The sequence below is a fragment of the Apostichopus japonicus genome, chromosome 13 (genome assembly GCF_037975245.1).
Source record: "Apostichopus japonicus isolate 1M-3 chromosome 13, ASM3797524v1, whole genome shotgun sequence".
NCBI lineage: Eukaryota > Metazoa > Echinodermata > Holothuroidea > Aspidochirotida > Stichopodidae > Apostichopus > Apostichopus japonicus.
Window position 1 is genome coordinate 15303954 of NC_092573.1, and position 21290 is coordinate 15325243.

General features: G+C 37.7%; 2 protein-coding genes across 10 annotated transcripts; one reads left to right on the plus strand and one right to left on the minus strand.

The window, feature by feature from the left end:
- Positions 1 to 1124: 1124 nt before the first annotated feature.
- On the plus strand, positions 1125 to 6705 carry LOC139978753 (NADH dehydrogenase [ubiquinone] iron-sulfur protein 4, mitochondrial-like). Of its 7 annotated transcripts, none has more exons than XM_071989221.1 (5): positions 1125 to 1284; positions 3427 to 3627; positions 4150 to 4331; positions 5107 to 5180; positions 6433 to 6705. In XM_071989221.1, exons 2-5 carry the CDS (start codon positions 3487 to 3489, stop codon positions 6534 to 6536), a joined length of 501 nt encoding a protein of 166 aa, XP_071845322.1. In that variant the 5' UTR covers positions 1125 to 1284; positions 3427 to 3486; the 3' UTR covers positions 6537 to 6705. The 7 variants fall into 7 exon arrangements, with proteins under 7 accessions (XP_071845322.1, XP_071845326.1, XP_071845325.1 ...); XM_071989225.1 differs by having other exon boundaries at positions 1134 to 1284; positions 3456 to 3627; XM_071989224.1 differs by having other exon boundaries at positions 1145 to 1284; positions 3436 to 3627.
- A 672-nt stretch (positions 6706 to 7377) lies between these two features.
- Positions 7378 to 20812, minus strand: LOC139978751 (WD repeat-containing protein 93-like). Of its 3 annotated transcripts, XM_071989220.1 has the most exons (14): positions 20655 to 20812; positions 18898 to 19159; positions 18085 to 18307; positions 16995 to 17132; positions 16331 to 16452; positions 15528 to 15660; positions 14838 to 15024; positions 13771 to 13913; positions 12360 to 12491; positions 11626 to 11906; positions 11095 to 11248; positions 9760 to 9958; positions 9273 to 9347; positions 7378 to 9180 (listed from the first exon to the last, which is right to left on the minus strand). In XM_071989220.1, exons 2-14 carry the CDS (start codon positions 19153 to 19155, stop codon positions 9177 to 9179), a joined length of 2049 nt encoding a protein of 682 aa, XP_071845321.1. In that variant the 5' UTR covers positions 19156 to 19159; positions 20655 to 20812; the 3' UTR covers positions 7378 to 9176. The 3 variants fall into 3 exon arrangements, with proteins under 3 accessions (XP_071845321.1, XP_071845318.1, XP_071845320.1); XM_071989217.1 differs by having other exon boundaries at positions 7378 to 9347; XM_071989219.1 differs by lacking the exon at positions 20655 to 20812 and adding an exon at positions 20370 to 20532 and having other exon boundaries at positions 7378 to 9347.
- Between the last annotated feature and the right edge of the window lie 478 nt (positions 20813 to 21290).

Consider the following 21290-nt stretch of genomic DNA (forward strand, 5'->3'; position numbering starts at 1 on the left):
ACGGGGCTAGAGCTTGAATTTACTGAGGCATCGGCGATTTGGCCGATAGCTGAGGAAAGCATCAGCCAAAGGGGTTCAAAATATGCCAAATTTTTGTCATTTGGCCAGTTATCGGCCAATGTCATGTGGCAACCCTGACCGAGAGCGAATTCATTGAAATTAGAGGCGCTATTTCGCTATAATATGTACCAGCGGAGCCTATCAAGTTATGTGTACCTCAGGCTCTTGAGTCAGTCGTGCGGAAAGAAGGATACGAGATTTGCAGTTGCAGGGGCATATGATTTATGACGAACGTATTCACGCACAGAAAAATATGTCCATTGTCTCGTTTATAGTTTTTTTCCAACGAAAACGTGCCGTTTCAAAAAAAGAATAAAAAGGGTACCCCTCTTCTAAGTTCTGTACATCAGTGCAGCAGGGGCCCCCTTTGGTCGGGGCCCCTGGGTTTACCCCGTCCGAGCCCATAAGCGTTACGCCGCTGTTTCAAAGAACCCTACTCCTAGTACTTTCCCCTCCCTCTTGGTCGCTTAAATGTTTCACTTATAAATGTCTATAGTCATCATAGCTTGCATCCCCACACAAAGTGCCCACACAGTGGTCCAAACTATCCAGTATTAGTGCACGACGAGTTATCAGGGCTTGGAAAGTTTTCGGGAAGGGGGCAGAAAACTTGTCATCGAGTCTCATTTTACCCACCTGTGCATAGACCCATACCCCAAAATGGCACAAGCAATCATTTGGTGGACTCCATGTCAAATACAATGCGCCCTTCCCACTTTTAGAAGCAAATCCTACCGCAATGTCTTCGTACCCTTTGTTCTAATTTTATCAGTTTATGGAGCCAATGTTCCAAGTTAGGTTATTGTCCATCTGATTTTTTGACATGGGTCGTCAGCATTTTTACATATATTTCAACAAGAATGTAGGCCTTAGAGCCAATTATGACAAGGGCATGAATTTTCAACAAACTAGCGAAATCAGCCCGAAGAACTTCAGTTCAGACAAGATATTTTATTTTGATAAAAGTGTGAAAGTAAAAGTCGCTTTCATTTAAAACAGCAAACAGCACCATTGTAAAGAACAACAGACTGAGAAAAAACGACAATCATTTTACAACACTTTTGGCGTTACATATAAAGCTCTAAAGCTCGCTGAACTCATTTTTGATGCTGAATTCCGCGGTCCCGTTAGCAATACATGGCTATTCTAACTTCAACCCGATGAACCATCTGAAATGGAGTAGTTTTGATGAGATGTTTTAGGTCGCCTCTCTCATTTTTTAGGGTAAGTGATCTGGTAAAGCCAGACGATCACGTCATTTTAATATTGCCAAAATTTCACATGAACTTACTTTGCTCAAATATTGGCTGCTGTCAGGAAAAAAGACATACAGGTAGGCCTACCTAGGCGTAACTTAGGTTAGGCCCCTAGCACAACATCAGCGTTAACGTATTTTCAGACTTCCGTAGCATAGTCTCAGGCCCTTAAGTTAGCCTTTCGATACAGTGTATGTTAGGCCCAAATTAGCCTCTCACGTAGAATGATAATACTAGTCTAATTGTCTAATACTTTTCAAACTGTGAACAACTTTCAGTCTACAACGTTTCTTAAAATCCTTCATAGTACAGTACTTTCAAATGAATCTACGAGGCTACTACAAATAGAGCACTAATCAAAGCAAATGTGCAAACAATGAATAGGTGAAACACCTTGAACAAGTTGAAGCTGTGTGATGATTAGTATGCAAGAGTTTTCTGTAGAAGGACGGTCAACGTTTTAGGCTAGGCTCTAGTTTAGCGCGATAACAGGCACATATATTGCACATTGAAATTTAACTACACCGCAATCTACACACTGGATCACGGTCACACTAATTAGCGTCAACTCACGACAACTCACGACAACTCAAGACAACAGGTTTAATATAACATCAAATACCATCAAATACAATTGATGTTATCAGAGTATATCTGGAAACACGTTTAAAAGTGACTGGAACCAGCGTGCATACAGATCTTTCACGGGAAAAAATGTTTTTGTCGTAAAAATCGCCAACTTTTTCCTAACGTTGAATTAGACGACGTGATGCTATTGCGCTTGCGCAATGCCATCGGACCGAACCATTATAATATGGGTGGGTTTGTGCTAGGTTTGGAAAGTACCTTGTGTACAGTGTCGGTAAGGTGGGTTGTAGTAGTAATAAAGCACCAAAGTATGGTGAATGAACTCCAAATCAAATTATTTAATGTTTTAAATTAATGAATATTTCTTATTATTTTTCCATTTTAATTTACATATGTAATTATTAATTTTACAGAGTCTTGCTTACTATCATTTTGCCCGGTTTTATTATTCTCTCCGTCAAATCATTGAATGTTTTTAAAATAATGAATACTTCTTATTGTTTTTCCATTGTAATTTACATATGTTATTATCTACTTAACAGAGTCTTGAGTTGTCGTGAGTTGTCGTGAGTTGACGCTAATTAGTGTGACCCCTGGATCAGACATCCCATAAATGTGAACCAGGCCACTAATGTTTGTAAACATGTTTGAAGAAATGACATGTATACTTTGGCAATCGTAAAAGATTAATAACTTAGGAGTTTGCGATTATGCGCAATGATTAAACATTGCTAGGACTGAATGTTCAACTGCAGAACAGGCGAATTACTGACAACACAGCACAGTGATAGTGTATCATTGTGAGAACATGTACACTTTGCTATATTTGCTGACAAACTGCTTAAGTGTTTTTTTTTAGGTTAGGTTAATTTTCAAAGCAGATTATTCGGGGTGCTAGCTTGTATTCGAGTAATCGCAACTTAGGTTTTGAGCACAATTAATCAAACTTCAAAATTGTAATCGCGATTACTGGCAATTAATCGATTACGACTATCAGCACTATGGTGGAGTTAGAATATTTTTCAAAAAAATCCTGCCAATACTCAAAAATTCCACCTGGCAACTGGCCAACGGAGCCAGCTAATATTGGACTTTCTTAATATTTAAAAAAAGAAAGCTGTAAATGATGTATGTTGAGTCGTTCTCCAAAACCATTTGTCAAAGAGTGATTTTGCTAAAACATTTTGCCTAGCCTGACAGCAACAACCAAGCCGCCGTTTCATAAGGTGTTTTTTGCAAGTTGCCTGGCATTCTGCAATTATTCCCCTATTGCAGTGAGTATAACTGTTAGTATAAGTGTTAAATTACCTATTCGGTTAGTACCGAAGGTTGCATAAAACTTGTTTTATGGGGAACTTTCTGTTCCCTAGTCTCTAATATTTTTTCTTTAGACTCTGAGAAGAAAAAAAAACAGATCTATGAGATAATCGATGGATATTGCCTATTTCAAATGGTGTTTACCCTCTGTAGGCTGTGGTATTATTTAGATATTCTAGTACAGTTTTCTTTTTTATCTTTGCAGAAAGTGCAGTAACCAACTTTCACTTTCAGATTTGCTGAATACACAAAGATAGACAGAATTATGGCCTCTCTACATCGTTTATCCACACCATCTCTGAGGTTGGGCTTCAGTGCTCTTATTCGCCAGGCTTCATCATCAGGCTCTGTTACTCCAGTTTCTCACAGCGGTGAATCACAGCTACAAGAAGTCAAAGAACCTGAGGTAACTTGATGCTGACGGAATGGCCGACTTTATTTTCTCATTGGACGTTAGAAATAAGTATATTAAAACAAAATAACGGTTAATTTGTTGACAGTGGCCAAAGTATAATACCATAGAGAAAGTACAAAAGTAAAGGAAACAAAATGCCAAGGACTACTGCTAGACGATATAAACATATAAGCAGAATGAGTATGTGTCCTTGCATCAAATTAAAAATTAAAAATGATAAAATACAAGGATGGTAAGTTTCAAGTCCCTTCTTAAGGAGCAGATAGAAACATTTGACTTGTTTCAGCAATGAATTTGTGTGCATGCATTGTTAGAGTGTCATCATCTTTTATTTTCCACTGGTACTTTCTTAGAGCACTACTACTGTAGTATGAAAGTTGTTTTGCATCATCATTTTTAAACGATGTTGTAGTGAGATCTGGATTTCATCGTGTTAAACAGTGCATTTTTTGGGGGAAGATTAACAACCCTTGTTGTGGAATAAAATATGTTGATCATCTTTTCACTTTGTAGCATGAGGTTGTGATCAGCTCAGTGACTGGTGTTCCTGATGAGCACGTCCGTTCTCGTAGGGTCAGAATATTCGTTCCGACCGTGAATGCCATGCAGTCTGGTACCGAAAACACTCACAATTGGCAAATGGAATTTGAAACTCGGGAGAGGTGGGAAAACCCTCTAATGGGCTGGGCTTCATCGTGAGTTTAATCTTTCTTCAGTTATTACTTTTTCAGACAGCATGGTATGTTGGTGAATAAATGCTATCCCTTTTCTAACCCTGATTCTTTTACCTCAGGGGGAAAAAATGAGAAGAAACTATTATTGTGAAATAGGTTTCTGCACTTCACAAAGAATAAGCTCATGTTGGATCAATACTTGCAATTTCCTCCAGGTAATTTTTGATCAGATCACCAAAATATGAAGAGTAGTGCACGTTTACCATCCATGACAGTCTTTTTGAAGAAGCTTATACAAAGAGAAGTTTGCACCTCTAATTGTTGAATGTGTCTCACTGGACAGACACACATACACAACTAATTCCATCAAATTGGTTTATTTTCTTAAGTTCTAGTACTCTTTAATCAGCCTCAACATTCATTTCAAAGAGTAAAACATGGTTGTAGGGATGGAACAACAGCTTGTAACATATTGAAATTGTCATTTTGTAGAATTGAAACAGTAAAATCATTGTTTTATGAATCTTCCTTGGGAACAAATCATTTGTGTCAAAGATGAATATTCAATTGGAAACATTGTTATCGATCATCTCTACTTCTCCAAAGATAAATAGCAGCTATTGTACACAGGAACAATAGTATTATATAAGAGGCATGAGGTCAGAACCTTCAAAATTGCTACACCAACTTTGAAGATTTAAATTATTCCCTGTCATTGTCTTTCCTTGACAGTAGCGATCAGTGCCTCATGATGTTACTTGACAGGTTTTAAATGTCTCACTTTTCTTTTCTACAGAGGGGATCCTTTCTCAAATACCTCATTAACCTTCTCGTCTAAAGATGATGCAATCAGATTTGCTGTAAAGAATGGTGAGTAGCTTGTTGTCATTAGAAACAAGGAGACAGAAGGGAAATATCTGTTCTTACACAGTTCAACACCTTTAACAGTGAAAAGCAAACATGGGTACAGTTATGTTTCATACATAAAGTCTAGTTTTCCATAGCAATGGGAAAAAATCAATACTCATACATTCAGCCTACATTATCTTTTGCCATCTTTATAGGTCCTCTCCTGTTACCATGGATAAAGATTTCTCTTTTTTTCTACAGTACTTTGCCCAAGGAATCTCTGCCATGTTGATTTTTGTGTGTAAAATTGTGTGTGTGTTTATGTATACGACACCTTTGCTTGTAAACATGAGAAATCAAAAAGTCAATGATAGATTAATCTCATATTTGATATGTGGAGCTATCAATGTGGACTTGTGATCCAAGGACTGTTGGTTCGATTCCTGCCCAGTTCATTACGTTGTGTCCTTGGGCAAGATGCTTTATCTCAATTGCCTCTCTCCACCCAGGGGTTAAATGAGTACCTGTGAGGTAACTTGTCATTGGGCACAGTATATAACTGAAGCCGTAGAGGGAATGTCTCTGGGACAGATTTCATTGACCAGGGGAGATATAACGTCTGTAAAGCGCTTTGAGACCTATCGCTGGTATAAAGCGCAATATAAATCAAACATTATTAAATTAGTGAGTACAAGAACCTTGTTGTTCGTCATGGTGGTCATTTGATGTCACAAGAGGACAAAATCTGAGAACATTGTTAAAGTAAACCTTGTGATGAATTTAATACTTATTACATAGGATCACCATGGTGAGTGGAAGAAATTATTAGTTTGTCATGGAAGTTATTGAGGTCAAGGTCTGAAAAACTTGTAAATATGGCAACTCCAAAAGTAAAGCTTAGATGAACTTCACACAATTATGTGGATCAACAAGTACAAGAAGTGCCAAGTCCACATGGATACAAGTACCTTGCTGATCATGTAAATTCAGAATACCAAAACTCAAATATTGTCAGCAGCTTTAAATGTGTGAGTGTGAGGGGGGGGAGGGGAATGTTTTTCCCTAGCACCCAAATTTACCTGTGGTGTGCACATTATACAGATGCATTTTTACAAATTTCTATCCCTCCCTCCAAAACTGTTTGCTGTCCCACCCCCACAAAACTGTTTGCCGTCCCTTCTCCCAGCCAAGACCATTCTGGTCCTGCCAATGCCTGTTTTAGTACTTCATAGAGCACTATTAAATGTTTCTGATGATTTGTATCTTACAACAGGATGGTGGTATGAAGTCAATGAGAGGCAAGCCCCTACGCCAAAGAAGAAAAGTTATGGCGCTAACTTCTCCTGGAACAAAAAGACAAGAGTTTCAACAAAGTAACTCTAGGATTCAACAACTGACTTCCTGCTTACATGATCTTCATGTAGCTCAAGATCAATATCCCTGTTAGAACAGGTTCACATGATTTATGTTTGCAGTGTACAGGAGAAACATTGGGATATTCAAGTTTATTTAAGTATGTTCTTAATAGTTCTAAGTGAGAGAGAGAGAGAGTGAGAAATAAATGAATCGCTTATATCAGCAGTAATTGTGTTAATTCGTTATTTGCATAGTGACGTTTGCAGTGTAATGGTACCAACGTCGGATCCAGTTTGCCACTTGGTGGTCATGGAATCACTACTAAAGCATCACTACTAAAGCAATCACTACTAAAGCATGAGTGTGGAATGCAGACACAGATCCATGGGGAAGGGAGGCTTGTGCACAAACAAATTATTTATTCGCACAACCTGGCATGTAGACGTAAATCATAGATCTAATTTTATATCCCAACTATACCTCAGAATGCACCATTTCACTTCTACAATTTTTATCCTACCTCCACCTCCCCCCCTACATGGGAGTCAGGCTCAGAAAACTCAGGAGCAAACACCATCATTTTTAAAATCCTGGATCCAACCCAATTGGAATGTGAAAACAAAAACACCTTGATATAACTTGTTTGCAAATTATTTGCAATGTATGGATTGGCCAATTTCACATGAAAAAAATTCATATTCTTTCTTGAATGTATTTTATTCTGTTAACAATATGAGAGGGATGAGGCATCTTTTGTTCTATGGAATAACCATTGTCTTCAAGAACAGATTTTATTCATCTTTCTTGATCAGTATTGAGCCACTAAGGACAGACATAATAAATACAATAATGAAAATGAATATAGTCTCAAACTCTCAGTTTTATTAACAACACACCAAGAAAAATTGAAGAAAAAAAAGCTATACAAAATATTATGGTAGTATTGAAGAGGAATCAAGGAAACCTGATGTGTAGGTTAAATTTTGTTTTTAATGTTTATTTACAGCTCAAAAGTGTTAAATGTAGTTATTTAATAAGAATCTCTTGTTTGAATAAAACACTCGGGATGGATTTGTACAACAAATGCAATGCTGACATTGTTATGTATACCAATAAGTACATTATAACATCATATATTTGTGAATAAACTACTCTAATATAATTAAATCTGAATAAACCAGACAAAAATTGAAGTCAAGGTCACAGTTTAGCAGGGGCCGCAGCTGTTGGACCAATTAGAATACATGCAAGGGTTGAAAGACATTGTTTAGAAGTAATTATAAGGAACTTAACTGATTGGTAGAGTAACCAATATAGAATACTTCAAAAAAGTCCTTTATGAACCCACAAAATGATTTAACGCAGGGGCAACACAAATGTATGTTTTAATTGAATTTCATGCAACATGGCAATACCATCCTTCATAATTAAAGGAAAAGTAAAGTATCTAAAACCAATCTATCAGTGAAGTCCACCAAGATCTCCCAATATTAGATTAACACAGGTACTGTAATTCACACACTAGAAGCAGTTACATAGCCCTCTTAGTTACTGCTTCACAGTGGGATACTATTCCAAAGACTACTACAGGTGTAAATGTGAATTTTTTAAAGAAAACAAATATATTTCTAGATTCCTAAAGGTGGGTGAAGTTTAATGAGTATTAATCACATTGAGAGGACATGGTTTCATGTACATGGTTGTTTGTACCATGGGTACACACTAAATTTGGTACTGGAGCCTTTGACTTTGGCTAGAGCCTTTGGCTTTTGAGGGCCAAAGCTCCAGAACTCTGTTCCTATCACTATCCACATGATTGACAACATCGATAGACTCAAAGGTCATCTGAAGTTCATGTTCTCTCCTAATAAGGTTGAAGTTTATAATAATGTTACAATGTAAGTTTCTGTCTTGATCGTATATTTACTTGCTTCTCACCGGCCCACTTGTGCATGTCATCTCGGCATAGATAGAAGGTGGGCTGTGTAAATACCTTATTCGATAGATGGATGGACGAAAGGATAGAATTAGGTATTTATATAGCCCACCAATCAACGCTGACATGACATAGACATGCACGAGAAGGCACAGACTACTTAAAACTGTATATAATTTAGAAAATGGAACTTCTTCAACAAAATTGTTAAGTGTTCAGATGGCACAGACTATTTCGTAATAAATAACAAACGAAAAAATGAACATGGTTCAGTATATGAAGGCTTTGTACTGCAAGGTTCCCTTATGAATTCATTTGTGAAAGTCAACTGACTTTTAACATGTTTCAATTGCTAAAAGAGTTCAAAACCTACTTTCCCTAGGTCCCCGTTCTCTAATTTATCCCTAGACACACTGAGCTAGTGCCAAATGAGAAGATCTCAGAGAGTAAAAGTTCGGAAGTCAAACTGACCTATTGAAGTTTGAATACTATTTAGCGACCACTATTTACTTTCTAGTTTGTTTGTGGGGGGGGGGGGGAGCAGAGGGAGGAACACTGATGACCCCTTTAAGATGATTTTAGAATGCGTGGAAGGAGTTCCTATCTATGGTTACAACGAGTAATCTTCCATTGATGGTCTCTACTACCTCTGCTGTGTGAACTCTCTCAAAGATTCCATCTTTGTTGGATCCTATGTTTGAGTTATCTTCTATCGATGGTCTCTACTACCTCTGCTGCGTGAACTCTCTCAAACTTTCCATATCTATGTTGGATCCTTGGATCCTGTGTTGGAGTTATCTTCTATCGATGGTCTCTACTACCTCTGCTGCGTGAACTCTCTCAAAGATTCCCATCTCTGTTGGATCCTGATTTGTCGCTCATGTGAATCCTTCAAGCTAAGAGATAAAGATACCAGATTGAAAAGTTATGAGGAAAAAAACAACATTTAGATGGAACAGAGAGGTGGGATGCATGTTTGGATTTCAGAATGTCAATTGGCTCTGTAAGGTTGCCAAAGGAAGCGAAAAAAAACATTACCTCTTCGTGGTGGTCGATGAACACTTAACCTGGGAAGCAAGTGTGAATTTGTCTTGGCATTCAAGATAAACAGAAAGTGTAAATGCACTTTGTATAACTCCATACATAACTCCATGCCATGTGGCCTTTGTGAAGTATTTCTCAAATGTACTCATGGTAACTAATGAAATTAGACAAGAGGCTGTCAATTTGTTGGTGTAATGGAGAAATACGTTGCATTAATTTACAGCTTTGATAACAACCTATGATGTGGTATGTAGTAGAACTTACTGCTTTGATAAGAGCCAATCAACTCGCTTGTTCAATGTTGTGGTGTGTAGCAGCGTGGGTGGCTTAGCTTCCTGCTCTGCAAGTGTCTTCCATCTGGTGTCCAAGCAACTGAAGGACTGGAGCTGGTAGGCTAGAAGGGCTGTCTCCTTCATGGCATTGCTGACAGATGCATCATCATCACCACCACTAACACTTGTTGCTGAGAAGGAAAATCATTTTATTGGGAGTGAGGGTCAAATAGGATATAGTTGGATGTACAGATTATTATTACAGTACAAGTTAAGAACTTGTTATACACCTTACTAATAACTTGTTATCATTGCTGCTACTACTACTAATAGTCAATAACATAACAACACACATCACCTACACTTGACTATTTGTTACTGCTACTAGCGCTAGTAACAGTCAGGTAACATTGTAGCAATGCAACTCACCTACACCTCATTAATAACTTATCACTGTTACTACTTCTAGTAACAGTCAGAAAACACCATAACAACACACATCACCTACACCTTACTATTTGATACTGCTACTAGTGCTAGTAACAGTCAGATAACACTGTAGCAATGCAACTCACCCACACCTCATTCATAGCTTATCACTGTTACTACTACTAGTAACTCAGGAAACACCGTAACAACACACATCACCTACACCATACTATTTGATACTGCTACTAGCAGTAGTACAACACACATCACCTACACCTTACTATTAGATACTGCTACTAGCAGTAGTACAACACACATCACCTACACCTTACTATTTGATACTGCTACTAGCAGTAGTACAACACACATCACCTACACCTTACTATTTGATACTGCTACTAGCAGTAGTACAACACACATCACCTACACCTTACTATTTGATACTGCTACTAGCAGTAGTACAACACACATCACCTACACTTATTAATTTACTTTCTTTGTAAAGCGCTTTGAGCAGTAACTTTTGTTTACTGATTTGGCGCTATATAAGTCTCATTTATTATTATATTATTATTACACCTTACTATTTGATACTGCTACTAGCAGTAGTAACAGTCACACAACATTGTAGCAATGTAAGTCATCTACATCAAGTCATGTCTTGTGACTTGAAAACACCAATGATGCCAAACTATCAGGTGATCAAAACATTTTTTCCAAGCAATTTTTGCATACAAATTGAAAAAGTGTCTATCCAAATGTCCATATATGCTATGCTCCATGTCTTTTACCACTGTATAAGACCTGTCAAATAGAGGTTAAATTGAACCAAAAAAACTTAAATGCTATTTGATTTGTACCCCATTAATGAAAAGATTAATGAAACACATTGACCAACCTTTGAGTAACATCTGTTGACCACTGGCTGCCAATGACAGTATATTGCCCAGGTTGTTAATGCTGTATGGTGGTGGCACCTTAACTTTACACAAAACCTCTCCTGTCAGAAAATCTAACATCGATAACTCTCCTCCTTGTGTCATTATTAAAAGCTGTCAAAAAGGAAAGTCAAGTGATGCAAACTTGTTAAGAAAATAAATAAATAAAATCAACTTTGAATGTAAACTACTCTGCATGAGGCAAAACACCTCTCACAGATATTCTAACCATTGATGTCCCTTAAAAAATGTTCACTGAAATTACCTTCAAAGCAATTGTTTATAACATACACATAATTTGTAGAAGGGACATCTTTGAAAGTAGGTGATTGGGGAACTTGGCTAATTCCAACCATGCATATATGCGTGTCAATAGATCTGGTTTAATTGGTACAAACACAATGAGCATGTATCCTATTTTTACACATTGAGATGAGTAAGCCTATCTATGTACAAATTTAAAAGAGAAAAGGAAACATAGCTTTACTCACAACATTATGTAGGGACCTAACAGGTAATATGGTCTTGAGATGCGTGTCTTCTAGCTTAGAGCCATCTCTTATTACGATTTTAGTCACAAGTCTACTGCTGTAATCAAATGAAAATGATATGAGGGCACCATCTCTGGTCCCAGCAATGGTGATGACCCCTCCTGCTGAAAGGTCAGACAGTTCCGCCATCGCATCGTCGGCAGGCTGCACTGATGAGGAGACAGGGAAGGTCAGAAACTCAACCTCTGACCGGCTGACCCTCTCGACAAACAATGGTAAACCTTATAGGAATAAAAAGAGCAGATATTGAAATATTCTATGTTACATATGATGCAAGCTCCAATTAATACTAGAGTATACAGCCTCCCCACCTCCCCCTCCCCCAGGCACTTCCAAACAATAGTTTTATAGTAACGAATGTGGTCATGGTGGTTGGAATTATGACTTAAACATGGCAACCATCATTGCAAATATCATCTCAAGTGCAAACTTTAAGATTCAGGAAGACCTGCCCCAGCCTTTATTCTCCCTTTGGTCATACTTGGCAAATATTGCCATCCACATCAATCTTTCTGCACAATTATTATATTTCATACTTTCATATTGAAAACAAACAAATGACATCGCAAATGTAGGGTAAACTTAACCTTAAATGAAATGTAACTGCAGCAATCATGTTTACAAATAATTATTTTATTTTCCCTGATATTGATTCATTCTGAAATGGAACTTACCTACAAATTCATCAAAGAGAATTACTGAACTGTCCCGGAGTCCAACAGCAATCAGAAAACCACAAGGTGATAAAGAAAGTGCTGTGATGTCAGCTCCAAATGGAATTACTCGATCTGGGTTCCTCTCCATGTCTAATTAAAAGGAAAGCATTTCTTAAGTTTGACATTTCATAAGATTGAGGAATTTGACAGATACTACAGCTAGATGTTATATAGAGAAATATGGTATTGCTTCTTGCCAGCTAGGCGTTACATAGAGTAATATGGTATTGGGTCTTGCCAGGAAGGTGTTACATAGAGTAATATTGTATTGCTTCTTGCCAGGTAGGTGTTACATAGAGTAATATGGTATTGCTTATTGCCAGGTAGGTGTTACATTGAGTAATATGGTATTGCTTATTGCCAGGTAGGTGTTACATAGAGTAATATGGTATTTCCTCTTGCCAGCTAGGTGTTACATAGAGTAATATGGTATTGCCTCTTGCCAGCTAGGTGTTACATGGAGTAATATGGTATTGCTCATTACATAGAGTAATATGGTATTGGGTCTTGCCAGGTAGGTGTTACATAGAGTAATATTGTATTGGGTCTTGCCAGGAAGGTGTTACATAGAGTAATATTGTATTGCTTCTTGCCAGGTAGGTGTTACATAGAGTAATATGGTATTGCTTATTGCCAGGTAGGTGTTACATAGAGTAATATGGTATTGCTTATTGCCAGGTAGGTGTTACATAGAGTAATATGGTATTGCTTATTGCCAGGTAGGTGTTACATAGAGTAATATGGTATTACTTCTTCCAGCTAGGTGTTACACGGAGTGATATGGTATTGCTCGTTACATAGAGTAATATGGTATTGGGTCTTGCCAGGAAGGTGTTACATAGAGTAATATTGTATTGCCTCTTGCCAGGTAGGTGTTACATAGAGTGATATGGTATTACATCTTGCCAGCTAGGTGTTACATAGAGTAATATGGTATTGCTTCTTGCCAGCTAGGTGTTACATGGAGTAATATGATATTGCTTCTTGCCAGCTAGGCGTTCCATGAAGTGATATGGTATTGCCTCTTGCCAGCTAGATGTTACATGGAGTAATATGGTATTGCATCTAGCCAGCTAGGTGTTACATGGAGTAATATGGTATTGCTTATTGCCAGGTAGGTGTTACATAGAATGATTTGGTATTGCTTCTTGTCAGCTAGGTGCTACATAGAGTAATATGGTATTGCTTATTGCTAGCTAGGTGTTACATAGAGTAATATGGTATTACTTCTTGTCAGCTAGGTGTTATATAGAGTAATATGGTACTGCTTCTTGCCAGGTTAAGGTGTTATATCTTACTGCACTCATGTATCTACAAAAATCAAACATATTGGTACTACTTGAACAATCCTTTACTAGAAGTTACCGACCTTTGGCTGTCTTCTGAAGATCATACATGCTAAGGAAGCTGGTTTTATCCCAAGCACATACCAGATACTGCCCATCCGAAACCATGACAGATGAGGGTTGTCTTCCAGTTTTATTTAAGATTAACCATCTACAAGACTTTGATCTATTAAAAGACAAAGAAAAACACAGCATGGTCTCTCTCTGCATGACAATCTTTCATCTCTGTACTCTTGATAGGAATCAGAGTCTGCAGTTATGTTTTCCAATGTTATGACATGAATATCTTACCCCATATATGGACCAATGATCCTTTGCCATTAGCATGCTGTGAAACATCTAAGACCTATCAATCGTATCATGCAATGCCATACAATGTTGTGGATATTTGTTTCAGAAAACGGATCTTAAAAACTTTTGAAAATGTCAAAGATAGGTGCCGAGGAATACAACACTGAACATAAATTACTTGTTAGAATGTTAAAACGACGACTTTCACTTGAATTCAGAATGTCTTGTCAGACCTCCATGTTACGGACACCAACCTCCTGTTTAATATTTGGATATCTGTGGGTTAACACTGTTGTGGGTTGGCAGGTCTACAATGACGATGTGCTTTTAACTTCATTTTTAAGCACTTTACATTTATTAATAGTGCCCTTGTTCTCGTGGACATATTAATGGACACACTCTTTGTTCGGCATGTCAGATTATCATATATTGCTAAGATTTAAATTTGACCAATTACAATCATCAGGTTTTCATATTTTACTCATCTGGTATTAGAGAATCCATATCTTTGACACTTGGCCAAATATACTGCACCAAATACCAAGCAGAAGAAAACATAAAAAAACATAAAACAACAATGTTCATCTTCAACTTACACAAGGAGCAAAAAAACGGTTGGCTGTAATGTTTCAGAAACAAAAAGAAAAAAATGGTCTCGATTCCAAATCTTTTGCTGTCATTTTGTCTATTGATTCTGTTCCGATTCACTATATCTATAATAATGAAAATACTGACACTCTTCCCTATTGTTAAGTAAAACTACTCCACATGACTGGAGCTGACTTTTCTGACATGTTACCTTTCATTGTGGTAAGTTATTTCCTTTGGTTGGTGACCCAAGAACGTAGCCAATTCTCTCTCTGCCACCGTTCTACGCATTTGCAAGTGCTGCTCGGTAAGTTGGTGTTTCTTGCCGACACCAATGGTGCTGATCCATTCATCCATAGCTGGCGAGGAAGTCCCTGGTAATGTTATGCTTGAGGCACCTTCAGGGAAGGAAGCAAATGGACTCAACTTTGTCTGTTATGCATTATCTCGAGAAGGAAAATACCATAGTGTTCACATAAATTGTAATTTGATGAAAATGGGTGCATATATACATTATGGCACAGTTCCTTTAGATAAGCTTGTTTTCCCCATGTAAGCCAATGGCAAAGGTACACTAGTACCCAACATGCAATTAAATACCTTGACTGACTTGGCTCCAGCTGGGTTTATTGAGCACAACATGGGTATTTGAGAATACACAGGTTAATATTAGCTTGACCATAACAGTTTCTTCACAAATTTTCTCAAATACTTTAAATATGCTTCACATGTACTACCACGGCATATACTTTTGATGGTTTAAGCAGGTATAGGATGGTAAATCTCACATATTTGGTACTTCATTTACCTGTTGATTATGCCAACAAAGTTTAATATGAGATGTGTCCTAACCAATAAAAAATTCATAAAGTCACCTTCTTTGAGAAAATTTGTCCCTCACCTGTAACACCTGTTGACGGTGCTGTTACTCTTACTACCTGTGTTGGCTTTGCAAGGTTACTTGGGTTCCAGGTGGTGGTTCCACCTGGTACAGGAGATCCTCCTTGGGATGATGGTTTCGAGTCACCTTTGTTCTGAAAACCCACATAGCAGATAATTCATGAAATGTAAGCTGATATACATCTTGAACACAGTACCATCAACCCTGCAAAGACCCCCCAACCCTGCAAAGACCCCCAACCCTGCAAAGACCCCCAACCCTGCAAAGATTCCCAACGTTGCAAAGAACCCCAACGCTGCAAAGACCCCAAACCCTGCAAAGACCCCAACCCTGCAAAGACCCCCAACCCTGCAAAGACCCCCAACCCTGCAAAGACCCCCCAACCCTGCAAAGACCCCCAACCATGCAAAGACCCCCCAACCCTGCAAAGAACCCCACCCCTGCAAAGATTCCCAACGTTGCAAAGAACCCCAACCCTGCAAAGATTGGTGGGGCTCATTCAAAATTACACACTCACACAGAAAAATAAGTAGGAATAAATAAAAAAGGAACTCCAAAGACCATCAAGAAATAATGGTATTTAGCTGCTTCCTTTTCCAGTTCCACTCAGTATTTTGAATTATTTAAAATCCACTTTTCAGCCACATAATTTTAACATACTGTACAGAGGCCTCAAAAATGATTCAATAATGGTCATCCAGGACACGTTCCTTAAACTTTTTGCAACTTTCGAAAAGCTTCAGAATTTTCTCATATCATTCCTTCCTTTACGATACCAAATTTATTCCACTAATCCTGCTTACCTCTTCTGCATTCTGCGAAGTTACTTGCTGCTTGGAAACTAAGTTCTGTATATTTTCTACTTCTTTCAACCAATTATCTCTTGGGATTTTGAAGATATCCAACCAAACTTCTCCCTCTTTACCTGAAGTGAAGTAATGTAAAATAAATCAAGACCAAGTGGTGTTAGATTTCATTCTTTGATTCCCTGTTGGTAGTTATGATTTGAGTAGATGTTTGTCTGTGATAACAGTCATTTCTTATTCAAACCTAGATAGTATATTAGCAACAGATTGACATCACCTGTAAGCCTGAAGTAGATCAAATAACATCAACAGTTTCTTCTTCAAGTGGTATTCCAGACGTATGTAAAGGTTTAGTACCATGAAAACCATACACAAACCTATCATAACAAAATTTTCTACTTTAATGGAGTGGTACATACCAATACTGCAATTGTAGATTTCATAAGATTAACGTTAAGTACAGTACCTCTCCGAAGGTGAAGTTGTCTGTTAAAATCAGTTGTTATGTCGATTGTACTGCTTATTATGTATCAAAGAATAAAGTGTCTAGGTCTTGAATTGGATGGCTATAAAGCAATGTAGTGGACCTGAAAAGAAGAAAAAATTGAAACAATTCTCTTAGCCATTTCAAGTCAAATTACTTAAGATGTTTAACTGTTACCTTCACTTGTAAGACCTAAATATTCTCCATCATCACAGACCACTCCTTCCAGAATCTTGCTACCGGGACTTATTTCTGTGTCCAGGTCTTTCACAAACAGAAGTAAAGGATTTGAGTATATGTGGAGTCTGCCTTGTCCTGTATATAAATATAAAGATATTAGAGAAACAAGGTTCCTATCTATTCTCCTGAACAATGTATTATGAAAATGATTACATTTAAACAGAAAGTTTTCTTTGGATGGATCTGACATCTATTCTTCTCAACGACTTGAGCTAATAAAATTATATTCTGAAAGTTTTCTGGACTACGAATCCTGAACAATCTGAGGAACATGTAATGTTTCTCCAGGGTTCTTCACTATCATGTTTAAGCATGTACCAGAGCTGTAAAATATGACCAATGGGTAGAAAATACCAGGGAACTTAAAAAAACAGCAGACATGTCAAGCTACCACATCTAAGAACAAAGATTTGTGGGATAAGAAAGTTACATGTTAACATTAACTTGTTCAATGGTTTGATAGTCCACAAGGTAAAGACTTTAGTATTGTTAAAGGCATTGAAGACTCGCCGCAAACAGTGTGAAGTTTTTCTCTTGTCTCTACAAAATGCAGACAGTAATGAAATATGATACCTTGTTATCTTTAGCTGGACCTGAGATGTACATCACTGTATTGTTTGTACACTGTGCTGTGGGTATTGACCGCAGCTGTATGTACTGACTGTACACTAGTGTCTAATTACCAACAGTAGCAAGCTGTGTGTGTATTTTCTGGGATCGATGGTGGTGTCTAACACTTCTGTTACAACTCATTCAAAACTAGGTCAGATTACCGGCATTAGAAGTTCCTTTTTGTGCGAGTCTTCACACCCTTTAATCATCAAAGCCTATAAAAACCATGCTGTCTTAAAAGAATCAACTTTGGTATGTGCCCTGTGTGGGGAAATTGGATTTAAGTGAATACGATTCTAACTATATAACTATACAACTGTTCCTGACTGATCCTGAATCCTTTACTGTCAAACTAAGAGATGTTCCCTTTGCTTTCTAAAAGATAAGACCTACAGCTCAGACAATTGATAAATACCTGATTTGTAAATGGAGATAATAAGGCATGCCTGAACACCAATCTGTACTGTTGTTATGTTGCTTATCTCAGAAGTTTCATGCTTGTTGCCTGCTTCTTCGGACGTCCATGTTGCTATAGGTTGGCGTGTGATGGGATCGAGAACGATCAGGTCATCAGGTAAGCCCAGAAATACTGCCGTCCCATCTGGACTCTCCGTTACCCCTGGGCTGTCTTTGTATTGCTAGAATTGGCAGAGAAATTTGATATTTGTCCCAAAACTAAACGATTTCAATCAAACAAAAGTTGCTTGAATTTACCATCTGTACTTTAGTCACTCAGATATCACAAGAAGAACACACCACTACTTAAATGTAGAGCACTTTGATTGAGAATTATCAAAATGTTGATGATAATAAATGAAATATACATTTGAAAAATGTTAAATCAAGATCATTAAGCAAAGTTGTTTGCATGACATCATATGCGACATGGTATGTTAAAATTGAGCCTGTTCAACATTTACAGCAGTGGAAGGACTTAACCATCATCAGTGATTGGGATTTTAAACAAGGAAAGTTTAACTTCAGGTGTTGCTGTGCGATTGCATATTAAAACCTGTCTATAAATGCTGTATTTTCTAAGGTTGCTCTTATATTGTTTTTGAAGGTAGCTTTGTTTTCTTCATTTAAGAAGATAGCTACATCACACCAGCCCTTATTTGTTAGATATTATGAATACTGCAAAATGACTTGCATGTCATGCATCATGAAAATTGAGCACTGTACCCTCCTTGAAACTGATACTCAGCAAATTTGGGCTATTAACACTTACATCAATAATTTCTGCATTATCATATTCTGGGATCGGTATTTTTTTACGTTCCTCTTCTATTGTCCTTTCCCTATGCCCAATGCGATCCCAAGCTTTGTCAAGTACAGATGTGATAATCTTGTTTACCAAACGGAATGGCTGTGGCAAATTATCAATCATTTGATCAGGGTCTGTGACATAATCATCTTCATCACTGGAACGATTGCCCAGTGAATCTGGTGTAATGGACAGTAAATTCTTTCGAACGTATACTGGCATTGTTCTGAAAGTATAAATAGAAGAGAAGAATCAAATTTTTACACGAAGGTAGGCCTATTATACTACTGCTCCTAAGTTCAATTATGTTTACATCGCATTTTACAAATCACCCAGAGAATCTTTTAATTATCAATTATGCATATAGCCTGACAAACATTCATGAACACTCTTCTGCCTCTAGATGAGCAAGGCTAGTTTGGAGTAATTATAGAATGCAGGGCCACTCGATGATTCTATCTGAGAATCCGGATGCGCGGATGCTCAGTCTCACCCCAGTACGTATGTGAGTAAAAATGTCAAAGTCCAAGTTCTTTCTTTTTGAGTGGATGCACGGATGCGCGGTCGAAAATTTTCTAACTCCTTTTCTAGTACTTCCGTGGTGGATGCGCAGATGCGGAGTCAAAATGAAATATGTGATGGAATTTTAGAGGGCGTCATACATGTACAGCCACACCGCGCATGAAATATGTGATGGTATATGGGAAGCCTTTAAGAAAATTTTCTACGGATGCCTTTTAAGAACGACACACTATTGATGTGGAATATCTTCGTACATGCAGGACTTTCAGTATTGAAATACGTGATGGTATATATATAGGCCTATATAGGGAAACTTTTTAAGTCCATTCCTAGTACTCCCGGGGTGAATGTGCGGATGCTCGAAGGAAGAGTCAAAATGAAATGTGTGATGGTATATGGGGAGAATTTTCGAAATTTTTTTTAAGTTCTTTCCTAGTACTTCCGTGGTGGATGCACGGATGCGAAGTCAAAATGAAATATGTGATGGAATTTTGGAGGGCATCATACATGTACAGACACACTGCGCATCCGGAAGCTGGGAAGCTTGTTAATGAAATGGCCCTGTATTCTAAAATTGTACTGCTAGTTTTGTATGTACTCAACTCAAACAACATGCAGAAAATACACAACCCAGAGATATTATCACACACACCGCTGTGATCTTGTACAGTATCCATGGCAAACTTTTCTGTGCAATATAGCCAAACAGTCTAGGCTATGTCCTTTCTTAGCCTAGTCATGTTTTCTCCATTATTTCATTTTTGTTAGCCCCTGAAAATGATTTTTCCATGATCAAATCTTTTGCCCCTGGCCTAGGCTATAGGCCTAGAACTATAAATTAGGCTACCTAACTAAGTTTAGGCCCATATAGGCTTTTTGCTGTAGACAATAATATAAATTGATGCAAATTTCACCAGGATGATAAGGCCTTGCATGTGTTCCTCTTTCATCAGTCCAGTATATATAAATTTTCAACCGATCAGGCAGACCTAAGTAAGACACCGTATTGTAATTTGAAGTGTAGATTAGGCCTAGCCGAGGCCTAAGTCATTTTCAGGCCTACCGATTGGCTGGTCCCTAACTAAGTTACGGCCTTAGCAACACAACGCTAAGATTGCCAGATCATTCCGACACTCAATTGATAGGCCAGGTACAAAGAAAACTAGCTAAAACAAGGAATATAGATAGATTCAGCTTACTTCTTTTTCGTATGACAATTTAAAAGGAATTAAATTGAGCACCAAGTCGAAAGTTTAGTAGTTTAACCGACCAGTGTGAAGTTAGTTACTTATTCCGCGTTCCTCGTTCGACATTCTTTAATAAGAAACTGTAGTACACATATTACTTATTCGATAATGGATTCGATATAGACCTATGGAAAGCCGAATGCTTCCGTACGAAATTATCAAGTTTTTTATCTTCGAAAAATTACATTTTAGTGTATTTTTCCAAAGATAATGAGGGTTTATCAATGGTCCATATGAACTCTGAAGACGGTGTAGAAAATTACCACAATGCGTCTTCCCGGTCCAAACAGTGCTTGACCAATTCACGTGACCACTACACCATCACTTATTAAATGGATTTAAACGGGACTACGAAATACTTTGGGCCCTAATCATATCAGGTACGCCTTACGAATGTCACGTGAGTCACGTCACGCGAGTCACGTCAATTCAAGATAGTGTTTCTACCTATTTACTATGTGAAAATTACAGGGATGTTATAGTTTGATGAATGAATTACTGATTAAAGATATCATATATGCATTCCCCTTTAATTAGGCAACTTGAATAGTTTGGACACACATAATTAAACTAATTATAATAATTTCA

Bases quoted from the DNA above. Each gene is read 5' to 3' on its own strand.
- LOC139978751 (XM_071989220.1), bottom strand. From the start codon at position 19,155: ATGCCAGTATACGTTCGAAAGAATTTACTGTCCATTACACCAGATTCA. The intron at 11,907-12,359 runs GTAAGTTCCATT...TATTCCTATAAG, and splicing joins TCTCTTTGATGAATTTGTAG to GTTTACCATTGTTTGTCGAG. The intron at 11,249-11,625 runs GTGAGTAAAGCT...CCTTTTTGACAG, and splicing joins TTAGGTCCCTACATAATGTT to CTTTTAATAATGACACAAGG.
- LOC139978753 (XM_071989221.1), top strand. From the start codon at position 3,487: ATGGCCTCTCTACATCGTTTATCCACACCATCTCTGAGGTTGGGCTTC. The intron at 4,332-5,106 runs GTGAGTTTAATC...TCTTTTCTACAG, and splicing joins CTAATGGGCTGGGCTTCATC to AGGGGATCCTTTCTCAAATA. The intron at 5,181-6,432 runs GTGAGTAGCTTG...ATCTTACAACAG, and splicing joins CAGATTTGCTGTAAAGAATG to GATGGTGGTATGAAGTCAAT.